At 38.6% G+C, this 26,240-nt stretch overlaps 1 protein-coding gene across 1 annotated transcript in view; it reads right to left on the reverse strand.

Moving 5' to 3' along the window:
- CFTR (CF transmembrane conductance regulator) overlaps window positions 1-26,240 on the reverse strand; it is a 144,135-nt gene that overhangs the window by 60,163 nt on the left and 57,732 nt on the right. Inside the window, exons 11-12 of the mRNA XM_041002151.1 lie at window positions 22,865-23,056; window positions 3,594-3,688 (exon numbers count right to left, since the gene is read on the reverse strand). Of these exons, the coding sequence (XP_040858085.1) occupies window positions 3,594-3,688; window positions 22,865-23,056 (287 nt within the window). The remainder of the gene's footprint in view (window positions 1-3,593; window positions 3,689-22,864; window positions 23,057-26,240) is intronic.

Here is a 26,240-nt window from a genome sequence, read left to right on the forward strand (position 1 = left end):
TAAAGGTCCTCGCCTTGCACGCCCGGGATCCCATATGGGCGCCGGTTCTAATCCCGGCAGCCCCACTTCCCTTCCAGCTTCCTGCCTGTGGCCTGGGAAAGCAGTCGAGGACTGCCCAAAGCTTTGGGAACCTGCACCCATGTGGGAGACCCGGAAGAGGCTCCTGGCTTCGGATCGGCATAGTATCGGCCCGTTGTGCTCACTTGGGGAGTGAATCATCGGACGGAAGATCTTCCTCTCTGTCTCTCCTCTCTGTATATCCGCCTTTCCAATGAAAAAATAATAAAAATAAATCTTTAAAAAAAAAAAAAAACTCTTTTAACATCAGGATTTCTCCAGAGCCAAGCACATGCTATGTACTGGTAATATAATGACAAACATTAATCTCCCCCCAGAAAGATCTTGCATATTGGTGGGGAAAAAAAAGAAAGATTAACTTCCAAATGTAAAATTTCAGACAGCAAATAGATTGCAATACTTATGGTAAATTCCACTTCCGTTTTTTAAATTAGTCTTTTTTTCATTTAATAGGCAGAGACAGTGAGAGATCTCTCACTTGTTGGCTCAGTGTCTAGATGCTTGCGGATGGCCCCTGGCTGGGCCAGGCCAGAACCTGAAATGCAAGTCATGTCTCCTAAGTGGATGGCCAGAAACTCCACTACCTGAGTCAGCAGCACTGTGTCCCAGGTCTTTTGGGGTTGGAAGCTCGAGTCAGGAAACCAGAGCGAGGGCTCAAGCTCAGGCACTCTGATGGGTGATGCGGATGTCTTAACTGCTAAGCTAACTACTCATTCCCTAAAATCATTTCTAATTGTTTCTCAGACTGTTTACTGATAGCAGCATTGATATTTGCAGCTATGTAATTGCTATTGCATTTTGACCCATATAGTATGCATCATAGTCATAAAAGTTCCATGTAATCAGAGGATGAATTTATATACATAATTTTTATTTTTTAATTAAAAAATAAAATCACTATGAAGTTTATCATAGAACATTAATAAAATGAAGATATAATTCCCATATTAATGGAAATGGGATGATTTCTTCAAAAGTGTTTAAATTATTATTAATAACCTGGTTTCATTCCAAGTACATTTTATATAGGTAATTTGTACATATTTTTACAGGCAATTTATACAGATGATTCTTGATACTTTTGCATGAACAAAATTGCACAGCATGTGATTAAAAGGGCAATAAAAAGAAGCACAAATGGCAAAAAGACTAAATAAAATCCAAGAGAACACAGTATAAATTATTTCTTTTTTTAAGGTTTATTTTCATTTTATTTGAAAGCCAAAGTTACAGAGAGGGAGAGAGACAGACAAATACAGAGAATGGGAGAGAGACATCCTCCATCTGCTGATTCCCTCCCCCAAATGGCTGCAACTGGCCAGAGCTGGGCCATTCTGAAGCTGGGAGCCGGGAATTTCTTCCAAAATTTCCATGTCAGTACAGCAGCCCAATCCCTTGGGCCATCCTCTGCTGCTTTCCCAGGTCATTAGCAGGGAGCAGGATCAGAAGTGGAGCAGCTGGGACATGAAGTGGCACCCAAATAGGATGCCAGAACCACAGGTGGAGGATTGGTATGATATGCTATTGAGCCAATAGCTATATGCTACTGAGTATATACTCAATATGCTATTGAGTATAACTTATTTTTTAAGGCAACAGAAAACAGCTAATGTGGCCCAAAGAGATACACCTTTGAGGTCTTTCTTCCTCTACATTCAGCTCTTACTTCAACCTTTCTCTCTCTGTCTCATCTATGACCAAAATTTGTCAAGGGATTAGAAACAGTGTATTCATCATCCAAAACTGAGCAACACATTACATATTTGAATCAGGATAGCAGTAGATAATTATTTTTGATGGCACCTCAAACTGTTCAACTTACACAACAAACCCAATTTTTAAACTTGCAAATACAAACTCAGTTCTAATTAGAGTCACTAAAAGCCATATACCATACTTGACCTAAACTTGAAATGATTGAATACCCAAATTTTTCCTGTGAATTACCCATACTGATTTAGTTCACATTGAAACTCCAAGGTCAAAGAAGAAGAAGAAGCAGTAGAAGCAGCAGCAGCAGCAGCAGCAGCAGCTACTGCCGCCACCCCAAGGTCAAGGCAGGTTTTGATGAAAATAGTCAACAGCACCTGGTTCAAAATGTGGCTCTTAATCATTTATCCACATTACTTTCAGCAGGTTAACATCTAATACGCTCACTTATCATGATCTCGTCTGTCCTGTGGGAAAAATGATTCTCTGTTTCCTTCCTTCCTCCCTTCCTTCCCTCCCTCCTTCCCTTCCTTCCTTCCTTCCTTCCTTCCTTCCCTCCCTCCTTCCCTTCCTTCCTTCCCTCCCTCCCTCCTTCCCTTCCTTCCTCCCTTCCTTCCTTCCTTCCCTCCCTCCTTCCCTTCTTTCCTTCCTTCCTTCCTTCCTTCCTTCCCTCCCTCCTTCCCTTCTTTCCTTCCTTCCCTCCCTCCTTCCCTTCCTTCCTTCCTTCCATCCCTCCCTCCTTCCCTTCCTTCCTTCCTTCCTTCCCTCCCTCCCTCCTTCCCTTCCTTCCTTCTTTCCTTCCTTCCTTCCCTCCCTCCTTCCCTTCCTTCCTTCCCTCCCTCCTTCCCTTCCTTCCTTCCTTCCTTCCCTCCCTCCTTCCCTTCCTTCCTTCCTTCCTTCTCTTCCTTTCCTCGAAGGATTTATAAGGATTGAGATCTTCTTCTCGTTCATACACAAACACACAGGCACTCTGTTAGTTTCCTGTCTAGCATTTTGTAAAAAGGAAACAGAAGTAAGAGGTATCAAAGCATCAATAAATCAGTGTGATTTTTTAAAAATAATCACTTTGGAAACACAATAAGATGAATCTGTTTCCACTGAAACTCCCAAGGGATATTTGATATTCCACATCACCAATAGTTTGCTTACCTGGAAGCTAACTGTTTAGCAATGGTTATCTCTTAACACAGACTAACTATTAGTAATTGTCTCTGATACATTCTCAATACTTGGAACAGGCATATTTTGATGAAGGAAGTTCCATATCACAATATCTGAAATCCTTGTCATTTTTTTAACCTTAAAGACTGCACACTTTAAGTGATAGCATTTGCCTTGTTGTTTTATTACAAATTTAATTATAGGAAAAATTTAGAACATGTATGTTGATATAAACTATAGGAAGCCTAAAGCAGGTATGTACATTGTAGAAAGTTGGAGTACATGAGAGAATATGTGATAGAATTCATCAAACTTTACATTTTGCCCTCCTTCATTATGTGCAGAATCCTTTGTTTTCTGTTACCATAAACTACATGATAAGCACGATAAGAATGACAAGTACATAGCATGAACATACCAAAATAAAGATAGGCATTTTGAAAAATCATTATCTTTATCAAACCTAAATATTGTATCATTCTCTACACTTCTTAAAAGTGATTCTCCACTCAATAATCATAAAACTACAGGAATTTATAATTATGGAAACAGACTACAAAAGCAATAGAGAAGTATCTGTAATTTGCACAAGCAAGCATGTTATTTATGGCAAATGCATGGAGGACCAATAATCAGATATTCACCTTGCTAAAGAAATTCTTGCTCTCTGACCTCCACTCAGAGTGACTCCACCTTCTCCAAGAACTGCATTGTCTTTCTCTGTAAACTTGGAGATGTCCTATTAACAAAAACATAGAAAATTGGAGAGAATTTTTTGGTAAGTTGGATCTGAATTTGAAAGGTACATTTTCCTTCAAAAAGTATCATACATCAGATTGTTGCTTTAAGCGTATTTAAACTTTTCAATATTACAGTTCAATGATTTCAAATACAATTAATTTATTTGACTAAAAAAGGTTAAAATTTTAGAACAATTAAAAAATTTTAATGTCATTCATGATTATTAAATCAGATACCAAAAAGCAAAAATATTTATCTTTATTGGTATGAAGGTAGTGTATAGGCCCATGACACAAAAACAAAGGTTATCAGCACACTACAGTACATTTTCTTCAAATGCATGTTTGAAAGGAAACTCCCCACGCTTTATCTACTGTCTGATAGGAGAACCTAAAATAACATTTTTTACACTCCTGCAGAATCTAAGCATCTCAGCAGCTGTCAGGTACCACAGTAGCACACTCACTTTTTCATCCACTAAATCCTTCTCATTCATCATTAGAATTTAGTCCTTCCTGTCACCTCCCTGTCACGTATGTCATCAGTTCCACCAATCAATAAACTTTTCTGAGGCAACAACCAATTCACACACTTAAAGAGAAAATTAAGAAAAGCTACTTGACTCCCAGGCATTGCAAGTCTAGTTTACAAGGTAAGCCATACTCTTGGAGAAAGCAAAAGTACATCCTAATGATTGAATTAACCACTATAAGAAACTTTATAAAGTAGCACACAATTGATTTATAAATTAATTCACAGAAAAGAGAAGTATTCATATAATGTTCCAAAAAGTCATTCTAGAAGACATGGGATTTGAATTGAGACTTGGAACACAAGCTGTAACCTCACTCTTATCTAAAAAAGATTTAAAAACAAACAAACAAACAAACAATAACAAAAAACTCCCTTTTTCTCCCTATCCTTACCCTTGCATTAAGACAGCTCACAAGTGTATTTTTCTCACTTGTTCCATATCCATATTTTCCAATCTCAAACGTCATCCCTTTTTGAAAAACTGCAATCAGTTGAAGAAAAAGGGAAACAAGAGATTGCCTCTACACATATATAGATAGAATTCAGGCCTTTGTAGAATTTTGCACATTTTCTATTAAATTCTTTATATATATATGATAATCTATATTCTTTTGATGCTATTTATTGATAATATATTATATATTAATAATCTGTATTATTTTGAAAATATTTATTGATAATATTTTATTTTGATAATCTTTACATAGTTGATTAGGGCACAAAGGGTCAAGAGCTACAGGAAAGTGGGTAAGATCACTGTTTCCACACTAATGTCATTTTATTTTTCTGCATCTGGGGCAAGGAGAGAGACAAATGTAGAAGCACCACTGAGCCCCCAACCCATCCCAAGTCCCTGACCCTGACGTGGTGCATGCTCTGAGGGTCCTGCTCAAGCAGTTTTGATAGTTCAACAGTTCTGAATTGCCGCCAATCTTGCCATTCCAAGCACGATGAAATCTCTTCAGAATCCACTGGCTGACATAGTCTCTTCACGCTTGGGGTTCTGAGATCAGCAGTTCATTTGGAGGAATCCCCAAATAAACTTCGTCTGAGATGATCCCAGACCTGATTCTTGTATGTGCTTGCCTGTACAGGGTCCAGCACAGTCCGTCGCCCCAATCAGCTTATGTACATGCTGGTGGTTGCAATTGCTGGATCAGTTCTGTTTCCAGCCCTATCTGTCACACAAACCAATGGGTATTGCAGTTCAGCCCAATCCTGCCCACTTCATACTTGGCCCTCACACAAGCCAGTGGGAGCTGCAGCGTAGTCGGGGCAACTCCCCAGTGCCAGTCTCTACCAGCTGCCAACTCAAACAACCCTTACCAACTCTAATTTATGCTTGTATCAGTGGGAACAGTCAGCTCAGCCTGGCTTGGCTTTCCCCGGATCTAGCTCACATGAATGAGGCCTAAAGGTGTTGTATCCCTGCCTGGTCTAGTCTGCCCCCATCCCAACTCATGCTCTCCAGTCAGAGTAGATGTCCAGCAGGAGAGCCCTCCGCATTCCCCCATTAGCCTTCCCCACTCCCTCCCTGGTTCTCACATGTGCTGGTTGGGCACTGCGGCCGCCAAGTCTGGCTTGGCCCACCTCACTTTGGCCTTTGCCAGTGGGTATTGTAGCCTGATCCAGCCCAGCCCACTCCCAATTCCAGCTGGTAAGGGTTACAGCCTAGCTCAGCCCAGCAGGCATCGAATCCCAGCTGTAATGTGCACTGGTATGTGTTGTGACTGAACCTGGCCCAACCCACACTCTGTCTATTCCATTATTATAAAGATAGAAGTTGCTAGAATAATTAGTGTTTGTTTCCCAATTTGAACTCAATAACATATTAGTCATCAAATGAAGTTCTAAAATAGTTTCAAAATTTCAACAAGTATGAAAGTAAGATTGGAACATAGTTAAATTTAGGGATTGCATTATAAATTTATAAGACAGAGAATCCTAATGCGGTGCAAGAATTTCATAAGATCCATGGAATCCAAGAAGAGAGAGACAAAGGGATGTGGGATTAGTTACAAAATATGCTTGCTGTCGAATCTGTGACGAGTGGAAGTCTGAGTCACATCTGACACCCATTTTGAGCACTCCAAGATGTCACGTAACTGCTGGCAGTGGTTGCTCAATAACCAATGCAGAATTGAATCACTGAGATCCAGAATTGGCACACCAGTCTGTCAGGCTTATTGTGAAACTGTGACTCAATTCCTCTAACCCCAAGCTGAGTCAAATCGTTTGTTACATCAAATGAGCTAAGACTGTAAATCAAGGAAATGGCATTAGAAAGCAAGTCACTAAACACAATCAATGCGTAAAAACCTTAGCCTTTGTCTACATTTCTACTAAACCAGGATCTTTCTGCTTTAAAAATAATAATAAAAATAAACCATCAGGACAGGTTATGTGGCCAGCAGGTTAATTCACTGCTTGGGATAGCTGCCTCCCATATTGTACTGACAGTTCAAATCCCAGCTACTCTGCTTTCTGGCCAGCTTTCTGCTAGTGTCCCTGGGAAGGAGAGCAGATGATAGCCCAAATGCTTGGGTGCCTATTACCCATGTAATATTCTTGGAAAGAGTTTCAGCTTCCTTCAGAGCCTAGTAGTTGTGGGTGTTTGGGAAGTAAACCAGAACATGGAAGACTTCCCTCCTTCTTTCTAGTCTTCCTCCCTCCCTCTGTCGCTGGTACAACATTCCCTCTCTGCCATTCTGTCTTACAACTAAAACCATATATATTTTTAATATTTATTTATTTATTTGAATTGGAAAGTCAGATATACAGAGAGGAGGAGAGACAGAGAGGAAGATCTTCCGTCTGCTGATTTAGTCCCCAAGTTGCCACAATGACTGGAGCTAAGCCAATTGGAAACCAGGAGCTTCTTCTGGTTCTCCCACATAGGTGCAGGGTCCCAAGCATTTGGCCATCCTTGACTGCTTTCCCAGACCACAAGCAGGGAGCAGGATGGGAAGCAGGGTAGCTAGGGCATGAACCAGCATTCATATGGGATCTTGATATGTGCGAGCAAGGACTTTAGCCACTAGCTACTGTAGTGGGCCCTTTACCTTGCTTTTAAACAACCAGTATATAGGAACTAACTTGACATTTCTACTAATATATGTTTTGCCATTAAAAACAAATAGACTTTTAAACCACTGCAATTTCTCTTGATGATTAATACACTGCTGAAAAACCTGGTTAGATGCATAAACATCTCAGTAATCAACATGACAATAATCTTGATGGTGGGTCAAAAATTAGAATATTGTAACAAGAAGGTAGATTCATGGAAGCTAATTTCAAGGTGGTTCTGAGCTCAGAATCATTTCCTTAAGTTTATCAAAATTCAGAAACAGGCTGGATGGAAGATGGAAGATTTCAGATTTCATGATTTGGATGCATGCTATGTCATGTCTAGCATTTGTAAACACCTTTCCCTACCGCAAAAATACTCTCTCAACAATATCACTATCAGATAAATCTCTATGCTTACATTTCCATGACATACATTCTTATGCATAGGATGGTTCTGTTAAGGTTTGTGTCATGTTCATTTCTTAAAAACCATTGCCAATTTTCTTTTCAAAACAACAGAAAAGACTTAATTTCTTGAGGCTGGAGTTGTGGCATAGTATATAAACCTGCCACTGTATGGCAGCACCTGGTCAAGTTTTGGCTACCCTTAATTCCCCTCCAGCTCCCTGATAATGCACCTAGGAAAGCAGCAGAGATTGGACCAAGAGCTTGGACCCCTGTGCCAATGAGAGAGACCTAGAATAAGCTTCTGTGCGCTGACTTCAGCCCATTGTGGGCACTAAGGGAGTGAACCAGCAGATGAAACATATCTCTTTTCTTTCACTCTCTGTCTCTATAACCCTGTCATTCAAATAAATAAAATAAATCTTTCAAAAAAATCAACTAATTAGAAAATTTTAGGAGTACATTTTTTCCTCCTGACTACAACTGCCAATAGATATAAATTAATGTACTTAAATGTTGCTAACTTACAGCTTTCATTTGCATAATCCTTAATATCAATATAGCTGGAAGTATACTGGTCATGCACCTTTACTCTTCTTTGAAATGCCTATTTTTACTGGAATTCAATGAGGGCGAATACCCACTCATTTTTTTTTTTTTTTGGAGAAGATATCAATGACCATTTCTGGCGCAAATGTAAAATTTTGTTTATTCCATTTTTTCTTTTTCACTGTGCTTATAATATCCCTCATATGCAAAATTTAAGTTTTTATAAAATAAAATATAGGTGGAATTTCTGTATATGTTAAAAAGTACTAGTTAATCTTCAGATTAAAAATACAGTATACTAAAAAAATACAGTATACTAAATTTTCTTCTCAATTTACCTTATTTTTACATATATATATTTTTTCATTTGAGAGACACAGCAAGAGAGGGAGGGAGACAGAGAGAAGGAGAGAGAAAGCTCCTACATCTGGGTTAACTTTCCAGTACCCCAAGGGAGCCAAGAGTTGAATTCAAGCCTCCCCTTAGTGTATCAGGAACCAAATAACTAAGACTACCAACTGGCTGCCTCCCAGGGTTTCCACTAGCCAGAGCTGGCAGCAGCAGCAATAAACAAGTTTTGAAGCTAGTAACACAAAAATAGTTTTCATTTTTGTTTTATTAATTTTAAACTAGTTTGTTTCTTTTATTATTTTACTTATTGAGAGAAAGCCAAATATTAAAATCTGCAGTTGAACAATAAACTCAGTAATCAGAACAGATGCTACTTTAAAGTGTAATTTGGCAGTCATTAGTGAAGTCTAAATGCACATATATTTTGTGTAGAGGCAGCAATAACTAGCTCTCCAAACAGCAAAAGAACCAACTTGAAGAATGATGAATACATGACACCAGTTATGTAGACCTTAAATTCATGCAAACAAAACTACTAAATATTCTTTATAGGTAACCATATACAAATTTGAGTGCACATGCATTTAAATAGATTGGAAAAACACATTTATAATGGGGATTGCCTAGAGCTTGGAATTTTGGGAAAAATTTGATGGTGAGAAGGATGGAGCGAAAGACAAACAGATGTTGCAATCCCTGATAATCAAGTTAAGGGGGATGCTCTTATACTAAAATTTCCTATCTGAAATAACTACTAATAACACGGATTTTGCAAGTATAAAAATGAGAATCCTGCATCTGAAAATATCTGATGCACTAAGAAAAACCTATGCATTTTGATCTTTCCCCACCCCGCCCCCCCGGACTAACAATATTTACAGAGAGGAATAAGTATGCCTGGGTAACTGTAATTCAGTAAGCATATCAGAAATCATAATATGAATCTGCTGACACTTACATGAAGTGAAGCAGTATGGGTACATTGAGAACTGTGATTTAACCCACTATTTTAAAATCAAATATGCTAATAACACCAATATCCTGTTGTTTAATGCATCCATTCTGATTACCTAGTTTATTGTTCAACTGCAGGTTTTAATATTTGGTTTTCTCTATTTGAACATAAAACACTGTTTTGTGTGTGCTGTTAAACATTTATCTTTGCTGATTACTAAGGGCATTCAAATACGGTAATATATTTATCTTAAGGGTGTTGGTTTTCAACCCTCTCTCCCAGATGTTGCCCTCTGAAAGCTGTAATGTAAAAAAAAAGGCATTCCAGTTGCTGCTTCCCCGAGTTGTGAATGATGTAGTGGAAGAATGTGTTACTGTTTAGGGAAGCCCGATACACAGAAAAATATTTCTTATCTGTGCTCACACTGTGAACTCCCTGGAGTTACCTTGGATTTATCTACAAAAACCGTCCAGGGAAGAGAGGGAGCCATTGGAATGAAAATTCAGGGTATAATTTACCATCCTACATAAAAATCAACCACTGAGACTCAGAAAAGAAAAATATTAGTTGTAGATCAAATATAAACTTTGAAAGATTATGATTAATTCTGCTGTTGTAAAGAGACTCAAAAACCTCTCAAATCATCTTCCAATGCCATTTACATTTTTAGTGATTTTTCTCAGCATAGTTTACCTAGAGATAAAACTAGTATCTAGATCATTGGTTCTTGAAGAATAGATCTTCCAGTGAGAATGGTTGGCAGAGCTTATTTTAAAAATGTTGCATTTCTGTGGCCTATGCTGTGGTACAGCACGTAAAACCACAGCCTGTGGCGCTGGAACTCCATATTAACATCAAGTTTAAATCCTAGTTGTGCCACTTCCCATCCAGCTCCTTGCTCTTGTGTCTGAGAAAGCAGCCTTCTGTACCCTAATGGGACACCCCAAAGCAGCTCCTGGCTCCTGGATTGAGATAAGTTGAGCTCGGGTTGTCATGGACATTTAGAGAGTGAACCAGCAGATGGAAGATATCTTTATCTCTGTAACTCCAACTTTCAAATACATAAATGAATATTTTAAATGTATAAATAAGCAAACATTTGGAAAACAAATCTTTTAAAAATGTTGTACCTCTTAGGAGAGCTTGGACTGGGCCTCAGAACCTGCATTTTTACACATAACTCTAATGCCCATAAATGTTTGAGTTGCTTGCTCAGACACTGATTCATTTGGCAGACTTTCTTTAAAACATGCTGGTCAGGAAGGCAAATGCCAGCTTTAAAAGATTCTCCACATTGAGACTGTAAAACACTTGAAAACAGATACACAGTACTAGAGTGGGTCAAAGTAATACTACAGTAAGTGTGCAATAAAGATTAACTTGTTTTATTATTAAGGAGTGTATAAAACACCCAGTGCGATATATAGCCTTTCAATGCAAATATATACCATATTACTGTTTTATAAAAGGAATAAAATTGCATCTCCCTATCATTATTCAACTGGACCACACAAACCAGAAGCTGTTAGAAGAAACTGCTAATATAAAACTCATTAACTCTGACCTGAACACAACATGCGGCAATGAAATGGGCTATTATTACATTGAGAGAGACTTTTAAAGAGAGGGTGGAGTATTACATTTAATTATCCTGTGTAACATTGCAATATTTACTGAGTACATTTGAGCTTCCTGTGGCTTTGTAGATAGAAAATATTATAAACTTTGTTTTATGGATGGCTTATCACTTCGTAGAACAACCTTGACAATAGAAATGCTTGTGGTGTGAGGAGGGTGAGAGGCCTGGGTTAAGGGAACATGGACTTTGGAGATATACTATTCAATAAAGCAGGTTTTTAAGGGGCTGAATCACTAGCTGGCTCCTGCCATTGTTATTAATTTTCAGCAATTACTAAGTACAGGTATTATGATTTATGCACAGGAAATTGGGCAATGGGAGGGTGGGAAGAAGTGTGAAGAGAGCAGAGGGAAGAGAGAAGTGAGGAAAAGAAGAGAAGTTGAGAGAGAAAAGAGAACGCTAGAAGAGAGAGAGAGGATTATTTGAACATTGTCTGCACATGGTTATCCTAAATGTTTGAGTGCATCCCCAAGAGTGCTGCAGAGTTCTGTTTCATATGTATCAACACAAGCAAATTTGCACAACAGAAAACAAGACACTCATGAACTCATAAATGAAAACTAGGGCACTACTTACTAGCTTAATTTGTTGACCTAATTCAAACTATTACAAATAGCTGTATATAGTAAAAAGGCTGAAAACCAACACGTGCTAGAAGGCATGAGAAGTCAGGTTCCCTAGTTAATAAGGAAATATAAATAAAAACCACATTGAGGTTCCACCTAAAATCAGTGAGACTGGCCTACATTCAAAAATATACTAACAAACAGTGTGGGTCAAGCCAGGTTCGGTCGCAACAAAAACTAGTGCCCAATATGGAATGCCAAGGTGAGGTTGCCTGTACCAGAAGGGACCGCAGTGCCCAACCAGCAAGTGTAAGAACAAGGAAGGGAGGGGGCAGAGCCGGCAGGGGAATAAGGGAGGGTTCCTTTGCTGGACAGCTACTCCCGCAGGAGAGTGTGGGCTGGGATGGGGGCAGTACAGACTAGGCAGGGCTACAACACCTGTGTACCTCATGTGGACTAGATCAGGGAAAAGCCGGGCTGGGTTGATTATTCCTACTTGTGCAAACTAAATTAGAGTGGGTGAGGGTTGTTTGGGCTAAGCCACAGCATCAGCTGGCAGAAGGTGGCACTGGGGGCTAGTTTTGTCAAGTCAAACCACAGAACTATCTGGAGAGTGCATAATCTGGGAGTGGGAGAGGCCTGGGAGGGAAATAGTGGGCTCATCCCTCTTGGGTTACCACTTCCACAGGAGGGCATAAAACTAGGACAGTGGCTGGGGTGGAATGGGGTGTGGGACTGACTGGATTACTGCCACACATACTGGCAAACCAGGGTAGGGGGCGGGCCTGGTGGGGGTTATTGCAGGTTGCTCCAACTAGGCTGCAGCTCCCACTGGTTTATGTGAGGGCCGAGTATGTGCTGGGCAGAACCAGGCTGGACTGCAACACCCATTGGTTCCAGTGGAAGTCGGGAGTGAAAACAGAACCAACCCAGCAATTGCAACCACCAGCTGATCGGGGCGATGGACTGTGCCAGGCCCTGTACTTGCTAGCACATACAAGAATCTGGTTTGAGCACACCTCAGACAAAGTTTCTTTGGAGATCTCCCCAATCAAAATGCTGGACTCAGAACCCTAACCAAGAAAAGAGAGAAGACAGAACAGGTCAACCAACCATATCAGCTATGATGGACTCTGTCAATCAGTGGATTCTTTAAGGACCTCATAGTGCTTGGAGTAGCAAGATTGGCAGCGATTCGTAACTGTTGAACTATCAAAACCACTTGAGCAAGAACCTCAGAGCATACCCTATATCCGGGACCTGGGGAGGGTGGGAAATTGGGTGGGCCTTCTCCCTTAATACCCCCCTTTAAACATGAAAGAAACAATATGGAAAAAATACTAGTCTTACCCACTTTCCTGTAGCCCTTGAATCTTTTTACCCTAATTAACTCTGTAAAGATTGTCAAAATATTAAAAAAGAGAGAGAGAAAAAATAAAAGTTCAGAAAAAGATTTAAAAAAAAAAGAAAAAAAATATACTAACAACACTTGCTGGCATGGATGTGGGGAATATGATACCCTACTGCATCGCTGGTGGGAGTGTAGGCTAATGCAGTCACTATGGAACTCAGTATGGAGAGTATTAAGACAACTGAAAATTGATTTACCATATGATCCAACTATCCCACTCCTGAGAATATCTAAAGAATGTGAAATCTTCATATGAAAAAGTAACCTAAAATCTTATATGTACAGCAGCACAATTTACAATAACAAAGACATGGAAATAACACAGATGCATATAGGAGCTGTAGTATGTCTATTCCATGGAATATCACCCAGATATTAAAAAAGAATAAAATTCCACCATTTGCAATAAAATGGTCCCAACTGGAGACCATTACTCTCAGTGAAATAAGACAATCCCAGGGGCCCGGCTGCGTGGCCTAGCGGCTAAAGTCCTTGCCTTGAACGTGCCAGGATCCCATATGGGCACCGGTTCTAATCCCAGCAGCTCCACTTCCCATCCAGTTCCCTGCTTGTGGCCTGGGAAGGCAGTCGAGGATGGCCCAAAGCTTTGGGACCCTGCATCCACGTGGGAGACCTGGAAGAAGTTCCTGGATCCTAGCTTCGGATCGGCATAGCATCGGCTGTTGTGCTTACTTGGGGAGTGAATCATCGGACGGAAGATCTTCCTCTCTGTCTTTCCTCCTCTCTGTATATCTGACTTTCCAATAAATAAATAACTCTTAAAAAAAAAAGACAATCCCAAATGACAAATACATGTTCTCTCTGATATAAGGTGAACATGCAAAATGCAAGATCAATAGATATGTAGCTATATACATATATACACACATTTTTCTCACAGATGAACTGTATAATGGAGACCAGCATATTGGGAAGTGTATATATTGCATAATATCGGGAAGCAAAGATATATGTATCTGTACTTCCAAATAAAAGGGGGACTTCTCATTGAAAACGTTAAATGTACCTTGGCAATATGATACTAGATTTTCCACAATTGCCAATACCTAAAATGCTATGATATACTTCAATAACATAACGTTGCTCTTGTGACCATTGTTAAAGAACTATACTGTTATAATATGGGAGGAGATGATACATGGGGGCTGAATGGGGATGGAGGAAGAGGAAGCACAAAACCATATCATGGAAAATAACAGCAATAAAATCTAAAAAAGAAGGCATGAGAAGTAAGGATTAATAATCCAGTTAAAATTTAAAAGATTTTCCTTCACTGACAGTTTATAGTAGAAAATCACATTCCAACACAATGCTTTTCTGGACACAACAGAAGTACAAAATACTATTCCAATAGACGGGGGGCTTTTTTGTCATTAATATTAAACTCCTCTTTAATATAATGTTATATATATATATAAAACACATATAAACATGTATTACATATGAGCTTGTGAGTTCATATGTAATTCTATTCATGTCTCATTGTTATTTACTATTTTACCTTGTGTGAGGGATCTGTATTTGTATTTGAAATGAGTTCTTTAAAAAATCAAGCATTCTTGAGCCCAGAGCAATAGCCTAGTGGCTAAAATCTTCACTTGCACCTGCTGCACCTGCCGAGATCCCATATGGGGGCCGGTTCATCCCAGCAGCCCCGCTTCCCATTCAGCTCCCTGCTTGTGGCTTGGGAAGACAGTAGAGGACAACCCAAAACCTTGGGACCCTGCATCCACATGGAAGACCAAATGAGGCTCTGGGCTTCTGACTTCAGATTGGCACAGCCCTGGCCATTGCAGCCACTTGGGGAGTGAATCAGCAGATGGAAGATCTTCCTCTCTGTCTCTCCTCCTCTCTGTATATCTGACTTTGTAATGAAGATAAATAAATTTTTTTTTAAATTTCATCTTTGAAAAATACTTTCGAAGATCTACAAACTACAAAGACTAATTTATTACTAACAGAGGGCTTTCTTTTGAAATATAAAACGCTTACAGGGCATAGCCAAAGATAAGTCATCAGAGGGTTTGTATTTTATTGTAGGATCCACAGCTTAGCAGATATAGGATCCTGAACAAGTTTCTTAACTTGTTATACCTTCTCCTTTAAAAAAGGGAATGGCAATTTTGATGTATTTCCAACAATAACATCTTCGTTACCCCCCTCCAGCTTGCAAACTGATGTAAATTGAATTTTCATGAAATACTGCTTTGGTTAATGGCATTTCCTTCAGGAAGAAAAGTGATCATGGACGATACAATGATTAGAACACTAGCACGGAGTGTCCAGGACGCCTCTGCAGTTAGGATATTGTAAAAAAACAGATTTCACCAATTGCTTTAAACAGGAATATGAAATAGAGGTCCCTCCATCTTTCTTTTTTTAAAAATGTTTTTACCTTTTTTTTTTTTTTTTTGAGAACACATGTTACAACTTTCAACAGGGAGATGGCTGCGTAATAAGAAAATGGTGAGTGAACTATACTGGGAGCATAAACAGAGAAATACCAGTACAGATGGTTTGGAAAAGCACTCTAAACATCACTCTCTCTTATGCTTACTGTACTTACCCCTGGGAAAAGCTCCTTGCTTATTTATATTCTGCCTCCTCTAAACAGAAGGTAAGCTACATGAAATAAGTGTCTGTTGAATTTATCACTGTGTCCTTGGTATCCAGAATAATACTTGGCACATGGTACTAGTTCAATAAACACTTTTGAATGAAGCAACTGTGAACCCACTCAACTTCCTGTTATATTGAACTCATCATTGTGTGTGGAGCATCTTACTTTCACTCCTCTTACTTCATCAGGAGTGTCCTCTCCACCTGCTTGAGTCTAATACTGCAGTCATGTGCTGTGGTCCACCTCCTCACACTGTAAGCTACCTCTCTTCACTCTGACTCTTCAACTATTTCCCTCTTTGGGTTTTTGCCTAATGGTCATTTTTGCATGCTCATTCCTGTTTCAATATCCTTTTCTTCACCTATGAATCGTTTTGTATCATTTTTAATATTTCAAAGAGCTTTGATGTTTTAAAAAAGAATTTTTAGTCATCTGAGATGCATGGAGGCAGAGAGAGAGAGAGAGAACAAGAGAGAGCGAGAGCGAGAGAGAGCACCACCATTTGCTGATTCATTCCTTAAATGGCCAAGTTGGCCAGTCTGGGCTGGGACCAAAGTCAGGAGTCAGGTAATCAATCTAGGTCTCTAACTAGAATGATGGGGACTCAATTGGATACAAAGTTCCAGTTAAGATGAATAAGGCCTGGATATCTATTGTACAACAAGATGACTATGGTTGTATGTTTGCTTAACAACTGTTAAGAAAAATTGATCTTAATGTCTGCACACATATCAAACAAACTACACAAGTGGTGAATATCTTAATTATTTTGATTGTGGCAATCATTTTACAAAATACGCATACAGCTACATATCACATTGTATATAGCAATCATAAAAATGTTAATTGTCAATTATACTTCAACAAGGTGAAAGTCTGTTTAAATTAATTCTAAAAGCATATTCTTTCACTCCTTTCCTTTCCAAGTCTCATATCAAAAGAGTGATTCAGTCCACTCATCCAATCTTAACTATTTCAGGAACCAAATGGTTTCCCTTTCCTATTGTCCTCACCAGTGCATCAACGTCATGTCTCACCTGAATTCCTGCAACAGGCTCCGGGGAGACCCTGACTCCCCAGCCGGGCCCCTTTTCCAATAATCCACTCTCCCTGTCACAGCCAGAACCATCTTTAGAAAAGCGGAAGTCTGATACTATCACCATTCCTAACTGTAAAACCCTCCAGTGAGTCCTCTGACCCTCCACTTACTTGACATTATATATCTTTCGGCATCCTTCTTAATATAACTGACCTCTTGCAGGTCAGTCCTTGTCTTCCAGATCTCAGCTCAACTACACATGAACTCTTTAAAAGTACCAAGTCATCTCTTGAGTTCAGGATCCTTTCATTCTGCATCCATACAACACAAAGCTGTCTATATTTCCCTAAACACACAATGTTCTCACTTGGCTCTAGGCTTGGCACGTTCTGCCTTCTCTCTGGAATGTTGTTTTTCACTCAGATGACACCTAATTATTCATCATCTCTCAGCTGAGATGGAGATACTACTTCTACCTGGGAAATTTTCCAGACCTTCTAGGACCAATTAGATACTACTTATCTACAATCACATTAGGACCTTATGTTAATGATACCAAACTGAGATTTTGGTTAAAGATTTATTTTCTTTTTATTTGAAAGTCAGATATACAGAGAGAAGGAGAGACAGAGAAGAAGATATTTCATCTGCTGATTCACTCCCCAAGTGGCTACAATGGCCAGGGCTGTGCCAATCTGAAGTCAAGAGCCTGGAGTTTCATTTGGTCTCCCAAATGAGGGTTCAGGGTACTAAGGCTTTGGATTATCCTCTACTGCCTTCCCATGCCACAAACAGGGAGCTGGATGGGAAGCGGGGCTATGAAGATTAGAACCAGTGCCCATATGGGATCCTGGTATGTGCAAGGTGAGAACTTTTGCTGCTAGGCTACCATGCAAGGCCCTGAGATGTTTTTTATTATATATATTTGTCTACTTAAATCAAAGTCCTTTAAGGACATGGGCTGTGTTTTAATCATCAATAAATTCCCAGAGTTTAACAGAATCCCTAGTTCGTGTTGGCACTAAGTATTTGCTAAATGAATGTGTACGAGTTTGCATATTTGTCTTCGCCAAAGCATCTGTTAATTCAAAAGCTCATTACAGACCAAGATCCTACTTGTCATCTCCATCAGTCACACATCTCTTTAACACGGAGAATTCTAAACACAAAACCATGCATCTCAGTTCCGTAAGAGGGTTTAAGAAACATTGTGGCTTTCATCTTTGGAAAACTTAACAATTTTTTATTATGGTTTTTTGCAGCCCTATTTAAATAACCAATTTCATTATTTTTTTTTTAAAAAAGATCTATTTACTTGGTTATGTGAAAGGCACATTGACAGACAGCAGGAGAGACTAAGAGAAATCTATCTAGTCTCCAAATAACCTTAATGAACAGGGCTGGGCATGCCAAAAGCCAGGAGCCAGGAATTCCACCTGGGTCTCCCAGATAGGTGGCAGAGTCCTAAGCAGTTGGGCCATCTTCTTCCACTGTTTTCCTAAGCAAATCAGCACGATGCTGGATGGGAAGAAGAGCAGCAAATTATTCCATCTGTGAAACAGCATGAGCTTCTGGCATCTCATGAAATGGCTTAATCTGCACCACCACATCAGCCCTCATTTCATTATTTATTCATGACATATTTATTGGTGGGCTATAATTGTCCCAGACAGTTATAATTACCTTTGAATACTACTGTTCTGTTGACTTTACAAAACTAATCAGGATGAACAAACTTAGATCCACTTTGGTTTTACTGACATAAGATCCTCTTATTTGTTAGCTTAGTAATTATTTCCAGATTTGTGATCTTAACCCCAAAATTTTAGATTATACTTTTGGAATTCAGCATAACTTTACTTTACGTGCACACCCTAGGCAATGTTACTAATAGATGAGTATAAAATGAGGATTTAATCAATAAGCCACCAATTTACATCAAGTACTTAGCACAACACTAGAATCTACTTTGTACTCAGAGATTTTAGCTTTGATTGATTTTCAAGTACCAGGAGTCAAATTAACGCAAAAAACAGTTTAGCTTACAAAACTCTATGACATTCCTGGTTGGCTTTGACTCAATAGTGGGTTTTTTTTTTTAACAAATAGATGCTTGTGCATTATATTATAGTAAGTAATTGTAGGTGTTTTCAAACTTAATTACCTGTTAGTAGAAAATTACAAATATTGCAGTATACAATTAATCTGGTTTGTTCTGGCTTAGAAGGCATATTCAATGTGTTTCAAATATCTCTTTTAGATGTCCATGATGTGTTGGGTTCTACTGAATACAAATGCTACTATTTATGTTCCCTTCCTTATCTTTTTACAGTGGTGGGTTGACCCTTAAAACTTTTACATTTAACCCTTAAAACTTTACAAGTTAGCGTTTGACAGACCTGGGAATTTAGAGGTCAAATTCACATTTAATTAGTCATGTGATATCTCCACAATGGAATTTCCAAAACTGTTAACTCACTTCTTTGCTCACTACACTCCCAAGGTTTTCATTCTTCTTGCCAATTTCCCTGCTAAGAATTTATTCAGTTTAGTAAATTCTTGCCAGTTTTCTCTCCAATTTTCTTTCCTTCCAGTGGCTTAACTATGAAAGCTGCCAAGTGCTGGCAAGCTAGAAAACACATGCAGATTTTACCTTCTTGGTCTTACCTGGGAACTAGGTCCACTACAATGCATATGTAACAGCTGTCATGACAGACACTTTTTGCATGAGGATTATTTTGCAGTTTCACAAGTAGGACCACAACTTTGTGGAAACCTTTTATAAATTCTCACACTCTTCACCCATATCTTCCACTATGTACTACTACAAAATCCAATTACTTCTTTGAAACTAGATACTTTCATAAGGAGTCACTATATAGCCTACCTAAACACTTATTAGCTGATAGTCTTCTGCTTAGAATCTATTCCTGTCAGCCATGGAACTGGTGTGGTAAACTATAGTATTGATTAGGTACAGGAGAAGAAGTGTTCTGGAAAACCAAAAGGCAGGAGAAAGGGGGAGTCTGTCTCTCTTTCAATATCGTAACATGATTATAACATCAAACAGGATAAGTCAATGAATTAGGGCCCAGTGATATTGACTCTTCTGTTGACGCTAGCAAACTCTACAGGGTCAGTTATAATAGCTGAACATATTTAGGAGGACAGTAAATGAGAGGATAAGTTAATGGTTACAGAGATGCATATGGTATTTTTGAAAGTAACTATAAATGTGGTTAGGAATCCAATCTATTTAATCTAGATTCACAGTAGTATATACAAGTATAAGACAGTATACAGACCTGCTCCTCAGAGAGGATGCTTAAAGATGAAGAATCTGGACATGACTTCCCCACTCACAGCTGCATATTACAAACTACTCTATCAACATAAAACTATCTTCATGCCCTTCCCTGTGATAAAGTCTTCAGGCTATCCCATGGAATGAATCACTTCTAACAGCAAACTGAAAGCAGAAAACTATGTGAAATATGCTGTGTATGCCTTCTTCTATCCACAAATTTACACCTGCTTGCCTAACCTTATGACACTGAACATCATAACATGCGCCAAGTGTTTTTCAGGTCTTAGAGCTGAGCAAAAACAGCAAAGAGGATGAAAATATTTCGTTCTCATCTCCACTTCCAAGTCTAATCCTGCAGATTAGCTTTCACAGTCAAAACGAAAACATACTAAATCATGAATGTGGATGTTTGATGGTGGGAGCACATATCAAACACTGAGAGGGCAACTTTGTGATGATGGAACCAAGGATACGACCCACAGGGATTCTGTAGGTATCTATGATTAAGTGCCCTTTGCCTGAAAAACTAAAATCTTCATTTGTCCATGGGTATGCTGTTATATTTCCAAAGGTAAGACCACGTATTTAATAAGAACAAAATTGGAAAATCGGATCTTCAGAGTTGGACTCTCCCGATGGCTAGCACTTTCAGTTACTTAGGACTTTTAGCCAGCATGCAGTGCCATAAAATTATCTGTTCAAACTCTGAAGCTCTGAGGTGCAAAGACCATTTGCTGAGTAAAATTCTTCCAACTGACATGCCTACTTCAAAACATTTCCAAGATAATTATCCAAGAAGAATTTATCATACTCTCAATGTGCTAGGTGGAGTGTACCAACATAATGTCTTTGGAGATTCTGTTCTCAAAAAATTTACCATGTGGTTGCATAGATAAGAACAACAGATATGAAACATTCAACATAGAGATGAACAGCATACATGAATTATCTCGTTGCACTCACTACATTCTTCCAGCTTAAAGTACAGGAATTTAGGAAATGCCTGGATGGCTTGCCCATCATGAGAAATTACGAGCAAAACCTCAAACTTGTGGCTGCACAGTGAGCAGGACAGAAAAGAGTAGAGGCTCAGGAATTCTTTGAAATAAAAGGTTTTATTTTACACTTGGTAAAAATTTCAGAGAAAGGAAAAAGAATAAAGTATACAGGAACAAATTAAAATGAAGGTAAATGTTAATATTGATTATTATTAAATTCCACTAGTGGTGCCATTTATTGATTTCTGATAAAAAAAATTCACTTTGCTGAAATACTATCTCTCTTGTTTATATTTTCATGGAAGTAAATAATGCATAATTATGACACCCGTTGCCTTTCCATTCCTCTACCTAATTTCTCTCTCTTCTATTCCATTATTTCAATTATCCAGATTAGTGAAACAGCTTCTTGTTTTGACTGCCACAGCTGACCATTATGGTCAGAATAGTGATAAGATATTAATTATAATAAAGCTATTTATTTGAAACTGTCCATATTTTTTTTTAAAAATCTCAACAAAGTAGATAGTATTATCTCCAAGTCGCACATGATACAACTTGAGATGCACAGCAAAGTGTATTAATATTCTTTAGAAACCCAGCTTTTTGCTATCATGTAAAGCTTCTATTCATGCCTATGTTAATTCTGCTTCTTATTATCACAGTGGAATGCTATTCCTTTAACTTGAAGGGGATCACATCCTCTCCTGATTAAAGCTCTCCAAGACCAAATATTTGAGCATGGTAGAGAAGGAGCTTCTGCCCTCCCCATTAACTAGCCCCAAGATACATTTTGGTTCCCATCAATATGTTGTAGTTGCCTATATCAAACAAATGACTTCATGCCCTGTGTTTTTGTTCATACAATTTTTGTTATCAAGAATTGTTTTCTACCCTTTATTAATTCAATGCCGCTGCTGTTATAGTCTCCCTGAACAGTCTATGCAGGCTGACAGCCTTTGGGCTCAGAGGGGAATGCCAGCCCAACCCTTGCTGCATCATAATGAACTGGTCTCCCTGGCTATGTTTTCCATCAATCAGTCTGTAAATTCATTGCTAGAAGAAATGATAAAGCTTTCATTCCATATTCCTCATACTCATGTCCATCATCATATAATTTATGTATTGAACAGCACAAGATCTATGAAGGGTCTTTATTTGGAAACTTTTATGTAATTTCCAGATAATAAGCCCATTTCTCAGCATTAATACTGTTATGAAATGATGTAATAGCATCATCACCATTTTTGCTGTTTCAGAAAATTATCATCATTAGGTTCTATGGCTACATAATCAATGTTACGAAAAAGATTTAATCATAATTTTCTCTCTGTTTCAACAGCGGCAGATCAATACTGATCCATTAGCTCATGGTGTTTTTAAAATTCTCATGTTATTTTGAAGAATCTTAAGAAAAGCTGCACATTGTATAAATGCACATTGAGGATAGCTTTCTCATTAATGAGTAAATAAAAGTCCCAACATTTAACAATTTTTAATATATGAAATGAACCCATAATTTTTTTTAAAAAATGCACCTATTTTCTGTTTCTGCAAGCTTCTGAAAGCAGTAGGCACATGTTTTATGAATTGACCTACCTACAGCAGTTCAGCCTTAAAGGAATCTTTAACAAATTCAAACTTAATATCTTGGATAGTTTCTGGATTTCATATGCATTATCAGAAATTATTCACATAATTGCTTACCTCTTCTAGTTGGCATGCTTTGATGACACTCTTGTATCTATACTCATCGTAGGAAACGCCAAAGATGATGTTTTCTTTAATGGTGCCAGGCATGATCCAGGAAAATTGAGAGCAGAACGATATTCTTCCACTGTGCCTGATTTTACCCTCTGACGGCTCTAGTTCTCCCATAATCATCATTAGAAGAGAAGTCTGGAATTGACAACATTGTTATGATGATGCTTGGTCAAATCACTGCCAGAATTCACCTGCCTCCAATTATCCTAAACAGCGGTTTCTATCCTGATATTTAAAGAATCTATTAACTCATCTGATTCAAAATATTTAAGCACCTCCTGTTCCAGGTACTCTGCTAAACACAAGAGAAACAAAATGGAGTGATGATACAGTGTGACAATGATAATACACTGTGACAAGTGCCATACAGAAGTTTACAGAGAAGGGGCCCCTAGCTCATAGTATTAGGCTAGTTAGAAGAAGGCCCAGGGAAGATGAGTAACAACTCACATTTCTTTTGCATACTATTCCTGGAGCCTTATTGTATTACTATATTTAATCTTCACAGTATCCTCCAAAGGAAATTAAGTATTATTTGGGTTGTATAAAGGGAACATAATGAATCTCTGCAGATTATACTGTAAAATCACCCAAGATGAGGTAGACCAAAAGCATGTTCAATGAGCACAAGCTGCATGTAACTGGGAAGAAGAACCGAATGTGAATGTTGTGTGACCTGATAACAAGAGGTGTTACAAAAACTAATAAAGAGATGGGGTGTGGATGTGGAATATAGAACTTTGCCAATCACTTTATCAGGAAAAGCTGGAAGTCAATGGATTTCATTTAAAGCTGAGAAATCAAGTAACAGAAGCATAAGCAAATTTAGAAATACAGAATTCAACATTACAAAAGATAACAGTGTTAGCTAACATCAACTGGAGGAAAGGGAGCTTGCAAGAGGGCTGGGACAAAAAGCAGTGATCTTATCAGTGCATAGAGATTTGACCAAGAACAGGTGCTATGGCACATCAGCATGAGCCTCTGCCCCACTTCTGAGCCAACTCCCTGCTAATATGCCAGGGTAGACAATGAAGATAACCAAGCACTTGGGCTCTTGTTGCCCATGCAAGAGACAGAAAAGATGTTCCAGGCTCTTGGCTTTAGATGGCCCTGGCTAGGGTGACCATTCTGGTTGGAAGATTTCTTTTCTGTTCTTCCTTTAAATAAAGAAATGAATCAATAAGAAGCAATATTGTTAAAGCAAACATTACGGAATCTCTAAAATGTAACGAGGGAAAACACATGGAAGACATCAATTCAATATTTCAATATTTTGTGAAGAATATTCAAATATCATTGAGCAATAATGTAGAATTATTATCTCCACTGAACTACATTGAATTTGCTTTCTTTCTGAAAAATATTAAGCTTTGCCTTAGGAAACTGTTGGGTCAATGAGCAAATACAATCTAAAGCTATAGACTTTTCTAGAAAACTACAGAAATACTACATGTCAGAATCCACAATATATAGCTAAAACATTACCCAGAAGAAAACATGTAACATTAAAGAAAGACTAAAAAATACAAATAAAAATTTTAAAAGGAAAAATAAAATACCTAGAAGGAAAAGAAAACTAATAAACCTTAAATAACAAACCAAGGAACAGAACAACTGAGGAAGCCTATTTTTGAAGTATTTATCTATTAAATAAGAAAAGCATGACCAACAAGCTGCAACTATACAGGTTAAAGAAGAGAAGGGTAATACTGAAAAAAGAAAAGACTATTTTTGAAAATCTGAATCAAATGGATAAAGAATAAGAAATACCAAGTAGCTGAACCCACCCTAGGCAAGAGAGAAAAAAAAATCAACAATCTATCTAATTTAGATAGATTAAATACCTGAAATTCTCAAAAGCCTCACTGCTTTTGGAAAGACTCTATCAGACAAACGACCTTCTCAAGGTTGGGATGCCTTTGGGTTCACACCTTGCTCCTCTGGAATCTCATCTGGCACCTTCTTCACAACACCAGAGCCCTTCCGTCCAGACCTGTATATCCAGCTAAGCGACACCTTCCTGAGGATGTCAAGTAAGCACTTCAAACTTAACATTCCAAAATCAAACTCCACCCAAAACCCATTTTTCTCATAATCTTTCTCATAAATAACTTTCACCCTTCCAGGTATTCCATTCAATAAGCTCCAATAAGGTCTTGACTTTTCTCATATACCACGTGCATTGGACTCATTAATCCCTTTAGCTTTTCCTTTAAAACATGCTTTCAATCTGATTATGTACCACTTCAGTTTCTACCTGAATCAAACCATCAGTATCTTGCCTGAACTGGCACAATAGGCTCCCAATTTATCTAGTGCCTTCTGTCCTGGCCTCCTTCCAGTCTACTCTGAGAACAGAAATCAAGTGGCCCTCTTACAATGCAGGCGGATCATATTCCCTAGTTAACACCCTCCAGTGACCTCTAATCTCACACTGGAAAAAAGCCTATCTCTTTACAAGGCTCCTGTACTATTTTACCTTCCATGGTTCACTCACAGGTTTCACCCTCCACCTCAAAGGCCCTTCCCAGATATCTCTATCTCTCACCTCCTGTAAGCCCTCAATGAGGGCTGCCGGAGAAGCCCGCATCCCATATCAGGGTGCTGATTCAAGTCCCAGAACTTCCTAACAACACATCTTGGGAGGCAACTATAATGGCTCAAGTCCATGTCAAGTACATGACATAACTGTCATCCAAGTTAGAGACCCAATGGTAATGCAGACTTCTAGCTTTGGCCTGGCCTAATCTTACCTGTTTAGGGCATTGGGGTCTAATTCTCTCTCTCTCTCTCTCTCTCTCTCTGTATTTCAAGTAGAAGAAAACAAATATTTTAAAAATTAAAGAACGCCCAACTAAACCATATTTTTAAAATACCATGAAATTTCTATACAGAAGGAAAAAGTCAACATGATATAAATATTTTAAAGCAAATATTCAAAATGAATAACTTCCTCTTATGTTAAGTGATTCTAAAATCAAAAGGAATGGAGGCCAGCACTGTGGAACAGGAGTGAAAGCCACGGCCTACAGTGCTATTACCATCCCATATGACTGCTGGTTCAAGTTCCAGCTGCTCCACTTCTGAGTTAGCTCCCTACTAATGCATCTTGGAAAACAACAGAGATGGCCAAAGATCCTGGGCTCCTGAACTCACCTGAGAGACCCAAAGGAAGTTAGGGGTTCCTGGCTTGGCCTGGTCAAGCCCTGCTCATAATAGCCATTTGGGGAGAGAACTAACAGATGGAAGATATCTGTCTCTCCCTGTTTCTATCACCTTTGAAATAATAAATAAGCCTTTTAGGAAAATTTCACCA

Source organism: Ochotona curzoniae, unplaced genomic scaffold, assembly GCF_017591425.1.
Source record: "Ochotona curzoniae isolate NIBS_2020 unplaced genomic scaffold, NIBS_Ocur_1.0 scaffold_2476, whole genome shotgun sequence".
NCBI lineage: Eukaryota > Metazoa > Chordata > Mammalia > Lagomorpha > Ochotonidae > Ochotona > Ochotona curzoniae.